The 10,000-nt window shown below is 46.0% G+C and overlaps 1 protein-coding gene across 3 annotated transcripts in view; it reads left to right on the top strand.

Moving 5' to 3' along the window:
- The first annotated feature begins 1,465 nt into the window (after positions 1-1,465).
- The window catches only part of GSPT1 (G1 to S phase transition 1), a 34,360-nt gene continuing 25,825 nt past the window's right edge, over positions 1,466-10,000 (top strand). For 2 of the 3 annotated variants that reach the window (XM_059898137.1, XM_059898136.1), the window contains exon 1: positions 2,090-2,705. In XM_059898137.1, the coding sequence (XP_059754120.1) occupies positions 2,357-2,705 (349 nt within the window). In that variant the 5' untranslated portion in view covers positions 2,090-2,356. Of the gene's footprint in view, positions 2,041-2,089; positions 2,706-10,000 lie in introns of those variants that run through there. The other variant, XM_059898138.1, reaches the window with a different exon arrangement.

The following is a 10,000-nucleotide window of genomic DNA, read 5'->3' as shown; positions in this document are numbered from 1 at the left end:
CAAGGCAGGTCTCCTATATATGAAAGAAGGTCTGATTTTTATATCAGTCATTGGTAAATTCTCTGTAAACCTGAGGGCAATCACTTAATACCCACTTTAAAGCAGGTCACATAAGAAAGATCCAGTGGGGTCTTCAGAGAACTATATTAATAGGCTGTAAGCAGATTTTTGTATTAATCAGAGGAATAAATCCTCTGTTGTGGGGAGGAAAAAAATATCAATGTCCAGAAGATTTCAGGGAGCATGAACCACAGACCTGTCGAGAAACTTAAAGCCAGCCTTGTGATAATTGAGGTCACTGGTTTCTTTACATTTATAGGGCTCAATTTCCCAAGTGTTATGCGTTAAAAGAAACAAAGCATCCATCAAATTTGCTAATTTAATATTAAACACAATTTCAAACCACTTAGGACTGGTTTTCAAAGGTAACTGACAGCTTTGCTTTTGATTTGTCTCATTAGGCTGAGTCCTCTTTTACCTTTAAAATAGATGTTTAAAATTAAAATTAATATCTAGATCTAGATTTTGGACCTTAACATAAGGCTAAGAAACATTCTTTCTGTGTCCCCCCCGTACTCTTGTTATTTCTAGCTAACAGGTTAGTTGCACTCTGTCTAGACTTCTTGCAGAAAAATATCAACAATATGTTTTTCTCTGTCTTGGGCTCCACAAGGGTGAATTAAAAGAAAACTTAACAGGTACTTTCCTACTTCGAGCAGTTGGGTCTACGTATTTATCGTTTGCTTTTTTTCTTTCCCCATGTTTACGGAACCGCAACCTGGCAGCGTGAGATGCAGTCAATCAAGTATTTCGGGAAAACCTGAGCAAATCCGGCCATTCAAAAGAAAACCACTTCACCTGAAGGAGTATAACGACGCTGGACGCACAAAAATAACCCTGTCAGGGGCTTCCCTGGTGGCGCAGTGGTTGAGAGTCTGCCTGCCAGTGCAGGGGACGCGGGTTCGAGCCCTGGTCTGGGAAGATCCCACATGCCGCGGAGCAACTGGGCCCGTGAGCCACAACTGCTGAGCCTGCGCGTCTGGAGCCTGTGCTCCGCAACAAGAGAGGCCACGATAGTGAGAGGCCCGCGCACCGCGATGAAGAGTGGCCCCCGCTTGCCGCAGCTGGAGAAAGCCCTCGCGCAGAAACGAAGACTCAACACAGCCATAAATAAATAAATAAATAAAAGAACATGAATTTCTAAAAAAAAAAAATAATAATAACCCTGTCAGTTGGGTCCAGCTGGCTACATCATGGAATATGGCAATCTTCTGTTTAGTTTGCAAACTTGGCCTCCTCCTTGGCCGGGAGGAGGAAGGGACGGAAAAGTTTGAGTGAAGGCTTTAAATGACTAGTCATACAGTGAGTCATTGTAAGTTTCCAGTTAATAATCCCCTCTGCCGGGGTAGAACCTGGGCCGGAGCGCTTTATGAGCCACTTTGCAGTTTTAGGGGCAATGGGTCACGGTTTTATTGTCTCTTCCACCAAATGAATACAGAAAATGAAGGACGCCCTGCGTCGCCTTTGAAATGTAGGGCAAATTCTGGCTGGGGGCGGGGAGGAGGAAGGTGGAAAGAAAGAGAACACTGTACGGAGACTGTAAGGAAGGGAAAGCAGAGGGCTGGTGAAAAGAGAAAGAAGGAATTTTCAGGAGTTGAAAGCTTTTTTCTCCACCTTAGCACTGCTGTTCGTTTTCCCGCGTCCTGTGTAGAACAGGACGGAGCGGGCCACCGCCGCGAGCTGAGAGACTCACGGTCCGCCGCCCCGCGCCGAATCGCAGCAAGGCTCACTCCCACCCCTGCCCCCACCCGGTGACAGGTGGGGCCACCGAGCGTCGACCAGACCTCCGCCTCCTCGCGCTGCATGCCGGGAGCCGGCGCCGCTTCCGGTTGCTCCCGGCCCCGAACTCCGACTCCCGTCGGCCCCTGGGAAAACCGCAGCGGGGTCGCGCGGGCGCTGCCGGAACTCGTAGTTCCGCCTTCTGCCGCGCTTCATAGGCGGAAACGGGGTTGACCGGGACCGAGAACTACCGAGGCGAAGGTACGGGAAGCGGCGAGGGGTCAATCTGCTCCGGGCGTGGGGTTGGCGCTGAGGCGGTCGGAGGTGGTTGGGGCTGGGTGGGAGGAGATCCGCTCGCACACACGAGGAGGGTTGAGCCGCTGCCGTCGCCGTCGTCGTCGTGAGTGCGGAGTCGGGGCTGGAGCTGCTGCCGCGACGACGCCGGGGACTGTGCCGCTAGCCCCCGGGCTTTCTGCCTCGCCGCTTCCCTGGGTCAGCGCGGCCTGCTCCTCCCCGGCCCATAGCCCCCGCCTCCATTTCCCGCCCTCTCTTTACCACACACACGGCCCCCCCGATCATGGATCCTGGCAGTGGTGGCGGCGGTGGCGGCGGTGGCGGCGGCGGGAGCAGCAGCAGCAGCGACTCAGCACCGGACTGCTGGGACCAGGCAGACATGGAAGCCCCCGGGCCGGGCCCGTGCGGCGGCGCCGGCGGTCCCTTGGCGGCGGCGGCCGAGGCCCAGCGTGAGCACCTCAGCGCGGCCTTCAGCCGGCAACTCAACGTCAACGCCAAGCCCTTCGTGCCCAACGTCCACGCCGCCGAGTTCGTGCCGTCCTTCCTGCGGGGCCCGGCCCAGTCGCCGGCATCCCCAGCTGGCGCCGCCGCCAACAACCACGGAGCCGGCAGCGGCGCGGGAGGCCCTTCGGGTAAAGGGCCGGGACGCGGGGCAGCCCCGGAACGCGGGAGGTAGCCGGGCTGCGAGGGTGGGAGCAGCCGGCCTGGGGGCCGGAGCTCACCTGGGATGGGGTCGAGGGCGCCTCGCCGGGCCGGGGACGCGTGGCCGTGGGGCCGGGCGGCACGTGGGGCGCTGACAGCGGCGCCCGCTGTCCTGGGTGGGGCGGCCCCGGGCCGGGGAGGCGGACTGCGTGGGCTGACCGCGGCGGAGGGCCGGGCGGGGCGGGAGCAGGGTGCCGGGCACACCGGAGGGGCCTGGTGTCCGCCCCTCCCCCCCGGGGCCGCAGTTCCCCGTTGGAAGTGGGAACCGTATGGGACGGAGAGGGGGACGGCCGCGGGTCAGTGCCACGAGGCCTAGAAGCGAGGACAGATGGAGCCAGGAGGAGTCGGCCGGATGGGCGTTGAGAGAGATGAGGAGTTGGGGAGGACGACTGGTCGAGTTTTCCCTTCACCTTGGGCCTAGGCGAGAGAGCGTCTCTCGCTGCAATTTCTATTACTGAAACTGTAATTACATTTAACATATCCACGGCACCGAACCGTCCTGAAGGAATCCCAGGATGCATTGCAGTCTTGCGATGGGGCAGAAACTGTTGGCTATCTATAGATCTTTTTCACCTTTAGCATTTTGTAAGCTTGTGAAGTTCACAGTGTCCCAAAGTTAGAGTTCCTCACTTAACATTAAAGTGTGTAGGAGACTACGCTGATCTGTGTGCCCTTTTTTAAAGTGGGATTTGGACTCTTCTCCTTAGTTGGTGACACGTTTAGAATTTTTATTATGTTAAAATCGTTTGCCTTATTTAGGTTGCTTGGTATAACTCACTCTCTGTGCTCCTGTGTCAGGAATTAGTCTGTTCAGACACCTGAGCATTTGTTATAACTTCTTAGGTGTCACGTGCCGTTTTGACCATAGCGAGTAGACAGGCTTTCTGTGGTTTCAAGTTCAGTCTTCAAAACTCTTTGTCTATTTAGGGGCTGCTTAAGTGATGGCATGCGTTCAGGTACTGATTTTGTAGGAATGTCAAATGAGTGAACTTGATTTCTGTTTAAAGTTCTATATTCTAGCATTTCTTGGATAAGTAGACATTGTAAAAGTGCTCTAGGAGTTTAGTTTCTTCAGAGGCTTTGGCTACAATTTTCTCTCTAGAGGCAAAAAGCGAGTTTGGGGAAATGTTTTTGGGAAGTATGTCTGTGAGCACATAGTTCGGATTTGCTTGTTTTATTGACTGGTATTTCTTCTACTTGTGTGAAGCCGTTGAAGTTTGCCCTTTAAATAAGGAAGCTTAGCTTTGCTTAGACCAAGTCCTTTGGGCCACATAAACTAGTTCGCTTACTAACTCCTAATAGTGCCTCTTTCCCCAAACCTTATCATGAAGTTTGCTTTTATCCAGCCATTTTATTTTTTGGCCCTCCCTCCTAACTCTGAGACCATCAAGGGACCATCGTCCTTGGTAGCAGTGGTCTGGAATGGTGGTCATTCTTGAGTGAGTAGGCATTGCCTCTTATGTAGAAGGACTGTCTTTTCTCTTCCTGGTATTTGCCAATTTGCAGTTTTAATCCTTTGCTCTGTGACACTGCTAGAAATTGGAGATGTAAGAATGTATAGGAAAGTGGTTATCCCTACCTTATGGTCCCTACCTTATGGTCCCTACATTGTGGTCAGTTTTTCTTTTTTTAATTAGAAACCTATCTTGGTGTTACTGACTCTATCAGCTGCTTCTGCAAAACGCCAGTTAATGTTAAAACAGCAATAGCAGCAACAACAACCCGTCTTCTGTAGGATGTCTGTCTGGAAAAGAATGGATTTTCTAAATTGAGGTCCAGAGTTAATGTGGCACCGTTGGATTGCATGTTCCAGCTCATTCAGGTCCATAATTTACCAGCATCAGAGCAGAGAACTATGCTTGGAAGAAGCAGGGAAAAAATTGGAAATAGCACTTAGGTTGGAATTTACAAAGGGGAAACCATAAAGTTTGCAGGTTTTTTATACTGAGGAAATGGACCGTAGGGCTAGCATGTTTTCTTCTGTTGTTAACCCATAGCTGAAATTGGTGGTGGGTGTGTTTTTAAACTAGATACCGGGGGAGCTCTTGAAGGAATCTAGAGGTAGAGCGCTAGAATGAATGACTTTTTTTTTTTTTTTTTAATTTTTATTTATTTATGGCTGTGTTGGGTCTTCGTTTCTGTGCGAGGGCTTTCTCTAGTTGTGGCAAGCGGGGGCCACTCTTCATCGCGGTGCGCGGGCCTCTCACTATCGCGGCCTCTCTTGTTGCGGAGCACAGGCTCCAGACGCGGAGGCTCAGTAATTGTGGCTCACGGGCCTAGTTGCTCCGCGGCATGTGGGATCTTCCCAGACCAGGGCTCGAACCCGTGTCCCCTGCACTGGCAGGCAGATTCTCAACCACTGCGCCACCAGGGAAGCCCTAGAATGAATGACTTTTAAAATGAATGAACGACTTTTAAAATGTGTGTGTCTAGGATGAATATCTGTCATTCTCTGGAAAGAAGGCTAGTTTTGTCTTTTTTCTTCTTTCTTTCTTTTTTTTTTGAAATAGTTTAGTGGTGCTTTGAGCAGCAGGTAGAGGAAGATGCTTTGGCACAAAGAGTCATTCACTTTCACTGGCAGGCTGCTGGTTAATGCTTATATCCAGCTATCTCGAGTCAGAACTTGGGATTCAGTGTTGACCTTGGATCTCTCTGAAAATTTTTAATATAGGTTTCCAGAGAAATAATTAAGTAGAACTCATGTAAGTGTAATTAAGTATAATTCACTTAAGTGCAGTTCTCTACAGATGCAAGTAAAATGGCTAAGTGATGGTCGTTTAGAGTCCCTGAAATGAATGAAAATGTAGACAAGGGTTGTGTGTGCTAGAACAAACATTTTCTGTGATCGAATGTACTTATTTTCAGTTCCAATTTGCACCAAGTTCAGTCTTGCTCAGTCTTTTTTATTGTGAAATGAGAAACAGGTTCAGCAGTGTTAATCAGGGTTACTTGGTGTCTTGGTCTGTTTGGGCTGCTATAACAAAATACTGTAGACTTGGTAGCTTGTCAGCAACAGAAATTTATTGCTCACAGTTCTGAAGCCTGGAAGTCTGAGATCAGGGTGCCAGCCTGGATGGGTGAGGGCCCCCTTTCCTCTTCTGGATAAGAGACTGCAGACTGACTTCTTTCTGTGTCCTCACAGGCCTGAAGAGGCAAAGGAGCTCTCTGGGTCCTCTTTTAGAAAGGCACTAATTCCATTCATGAGGGCTCTGCCCTCATGACCTAAGGCCTCCCAAAGGCCCCACCTAATACCATCACTTTGGGCATTAGGATTTCAACATACGAATTTTGGGAGGAACGCAAAACATTCAGGCCGTAGAATCTGGACTTTTAGACACTGCCAGAGCTTCTAAAGTAATGGTGTAGAGTTCGTAGAGTTCTTTCTGTCATCCCACCCTCAATGCCTCTCAAAACTCTGCGGTTGTAAAATGGGTATAGAATAAAAGTAGCAGTCCCCAGTGAGCCCTTAGAGGGGGCTTATCTCCCAAATATAACGAATTATATTGAATTTTAAAGAGAAAAGTTCTATTTTGTAGTGTTTGGTTTTTGCTGAATGCCTTGTGGAGGAGGGACCTTTTTTTTTTTTAATGATTGTTATGATGCACATACCATAAAATTCACCTTTTAAAAGTTCAGTGGTTTTTTAGTATATTCACTAAGTTGTGCTACCGTCCCCATTTGGTGGATGCTTGTTAATCACTGAATTTTCCCAAAGGTGACATCCTCAGGGCCACCAGAGTAGAGAAGATCCAGAGTCAAAGTAATGGTTGTTTTGTCCTGAAGGGCTCTTACACTTTATGTTAAAGAACACCAGCTGACTGACAGTTAAGTTTACATAGATGATAGATATGGTTCTCCACTTGACACTTGTTTTTCTTTTCCTATGTGACTGAAATGCCTGCAAAAACAATTCTAATAGAAAGGATTTTTCAGATGGGACAGTGAATGGGATAAGTGGGCTGAGGAGATCAGAGAAAGTATTGTTCCTGGAGTATTATTTCTTTTCCTACCTTGACTTACTGATTATTAGAGATCATTCGGTTTTGGCTCTTGTTTCATGATTTTACATGTTGGAACGGCTCAGGTGTGAGGATATAGGGAACAAGTGAGGGCATCCGCTAGTGCTACGCCATGTTGAGCAGCTGTTTAAACTGTTAGAAATGTTGATTGGGAGTAAACCTTTATTTTTTATTTATTTATTTTTTTGGCCATGTCACTGCGTGTGGGATCTTAGTTCCCTGACCAGGGATGGAACCCGTGCCCCCTGCAGTAGAAGAGCAGAGTCATAACCACTGGACCACCAGGGAATTCCCATGTGAATAAACCTTCTTTAGCGCAGGTTTTATTCAGTGCTTTTTGCTTTTGTGTGTGTGTTTGTGTGTCCTTTGTTTATTTTTCACCTTTTCTGGAATTGTACTGCATGAAAAGATAACAATTAAAACGTATTACAGCGAGTTAGGGAAATATTGTAGAGAACAGATTTTAGCCTTGTTTTTTTTTTGCTGGGGAGGAAATGTCTTAAAGTGTTAAAATAGCATTGTCTTTCTGATTGGAGAGAAAGGAAGGAAAAAGAGATTTGATAAACTTTTGGGGTGAGTTAGCAGTATTAGAATGAAATTTTTTGAGATGTGAATCTCTGGTTTTGCTCAGATATATGTATAGCAATTAGTGAACAGCCATTTGCCTGCCTACAGAAGGCAGGATGCTGTGCTAGGCATTTGAAGTGGTACCACCAAGATGGAGAACTGGTTCTCAAGGAGTCTAAAAAGGGATCAGATACCCAATTTCCCAATTTACTCTAATGGAAGACACTTCTTGGTAAGAGGGCCAGGTGCAGGGTGTAGAGGGCTTTCAAAGCTGAGAAGAATTGTTCACAGGTACCCTTATATAAATTCAGTCGTGAAATCTTAAAACCAAAGATCTGTTTTCTACTGAGTGTTCTTTGTGAATACCATAAGATTGGAGGTGGGTTTTTTGAGCTATAATTAACATATAAAATTCATCCTTCTTGTGTTTCTGTACTTTAAGTTTGTTAGAAATTTGCTAGAGTAGAGCATCAGTCATCTTTACACTACTTGTAAGTAGAGGCTTGTTTATTTCATATCAAACAGCAGTGAGTTACTGTGATTCTGGCTGTCTATTGGGCATGTTAATTTAGAATTTCATCATTCTATTCACAGTTCTTAGAAATGCTGGGGAAGCAAGAATTTGGCTACTAGTTGAAGGTCCTTGATTGTTCTGAGGTCCTCAGACTCCTTTTTTAGCTGTCAGTTGCTGATTCATACCAAAGCTTCTTAAAAGTTGTGTCCTTGTTTTCAGTAGATTTTAACAAAGCGTGGCTGGACTACAGATGTGTAGTTGGTTCTTTCCATAAATGACTTTGTTCTAAGGAAACCTAGTCATTACAGTACTCCAAGTTAAACCAGTGCCCATTATACTCTACTTCCTAGGTGAGAGAAACACTTAGCAAGGATTTTTTGAGCATCTTTCACTAGCCTAGCTTGAGAGTGGTCACACCAAATTCCAGACCACATTCTGACAAAGTAATTGTATGTCACTTCACTTGAAACAAAAAAAGCATACCTTAGCAAACTGCTATGTATAAAATAAATAAACTACAAGGATATATTGTACAGCACAGGGAATATAGCCAGTATTTTATAACAACTATAAATGGAGTATATAACCTTGAAAAATTGTGAATCACTGTGTTGTACACCTGAAACTTATGTAATATTGTGTATCAACTCTACCTCAATTTAAAGAAAAAAGTGCATACCTTAGAATGTCACCGGGGAAATTTCCCGGTTGACTAGTTCTATAGAACTCCAGTGGGTTACTGTACTGCTAAGTAGTCTGTGTCCGTCTTCTTTGCAGAGTTTGGTTGCACATGGGTGTTTTTCTGTTTTCTTTGTACTTTTTTGTGGTGTCTGAAATTAAATATCTCATTGTTTTTGCAGTAGATAGGATATAAATCATAAATAAGACTATCTTTTAGGTTTGTTTGAAAAAGAGGGGAATTTTAGTTACTCTACAGAAAAGCCTAATCAGGTTGATACATGGCATTGCTTTAGTGACTGAGTAAATAGGTTCTTAGAAAATAGGTTCTTAGGATGTTAGGGCTAGAAATGACCTGGCAGTAATACAATCTCATTTTCAGATGAAGAAACTGCAGCCTAGAGATGCTGAGTGAATGCCTAAGGTCACTCACAGATTTAAGGACACAGTTGAGTCTAGAATCCAAATTTGCCAGCGCTAATATAGTGCTCTCTCTGCCACACCATGCTGTTTAATAATGGGGAAAAAAGGGCATGCCTAGAGCTAATTACTACAACCAGCATGGATTTTCTGAGAGAGTAGCCCTGGAATTTGCTTTTCTTTATTTCATTCTTAAAAGTTTTTGTAATTATTATGGGGCTTTGAAATGCTCGTAATAATAAATTTATTGAGCAGTTACCACGTGGTTAATATGCCCTTATCTTCACAACAACCTCTTGAGGTATAGGTACTGTTGACCCATTTTTACAGATAAGAAAATTAAGGTTCAGAGAAGCTAAATAAACAGGTGAGGTGACATCCATGAATAAATGGAGGAGTAAGGATTAGAATCTAGGTATGATTTCAAAGCTTACTCCTAGTAATAGTAACTCCACTAGTTTCCTTGTGATTGGATATTAAAAGATCTTTTTGGCTGAGACACTTTTTCAGAAACTGGGCCTATGAGTTTGTGCACTATAGCACCGTCTCCATGTTCTTTCTCAGTAGTAGCTGGGTGACATTGTCATAAGTAGGCAATGCTCTAATTTAAAGTAGTATTTTGAAATAACTTCTTCATACATTTTAGGAAATCATGTAGAATACTTTAAACAGCTCTGTTCACCACTGTCTGTAACATTGTGTGTTGTTGGGGTTTTTTATTATTATTTATTTATTTATTTATTTATGGCTGTGTTGGGTCTTCGTTTCTGTGCGAGGGCTGTCTCCAGCTGCGGCAAGCGGGGGCCACTCTTCATCACGGTGCGCGGGCCTCTCACTATCACGGCCTCTCCTGTTGCGGAGCACAGGCTCCAGACGCGCGGGCTCAGTAATTGCGGCCCACAGGCCCAGCCGCCCCTCGGCACGCGGGATCTTCCCAGACCAGGGCTTGAACCCGTGTCCCCTGCACCAGCAGGCGGACTCTCAACCACTGCACCACCAGGGAAGCCCGTGTGTTTTTATTTTTAGA

Source organism: Balaenoptera ricei, chromosome 15 (genome assembly GCF_028023285.1).
Source record: "Balaenoptera ricei isolate mBalRic1 chromosome 15, mBalRic1.hap2, whole genome shotgun sequence".
NCBI classification, from domain to species: Eukaryota; Metazoa; Chordata; class Mammalia; order Artiodactyla; family Balaenopteridae; genus Balaenoptera; species Balaenoptera ricei.
Note: the sequence above shows the minus strand (reverse complement) of the source record. Positions and strands in the feature narration are given on the sequence as shown.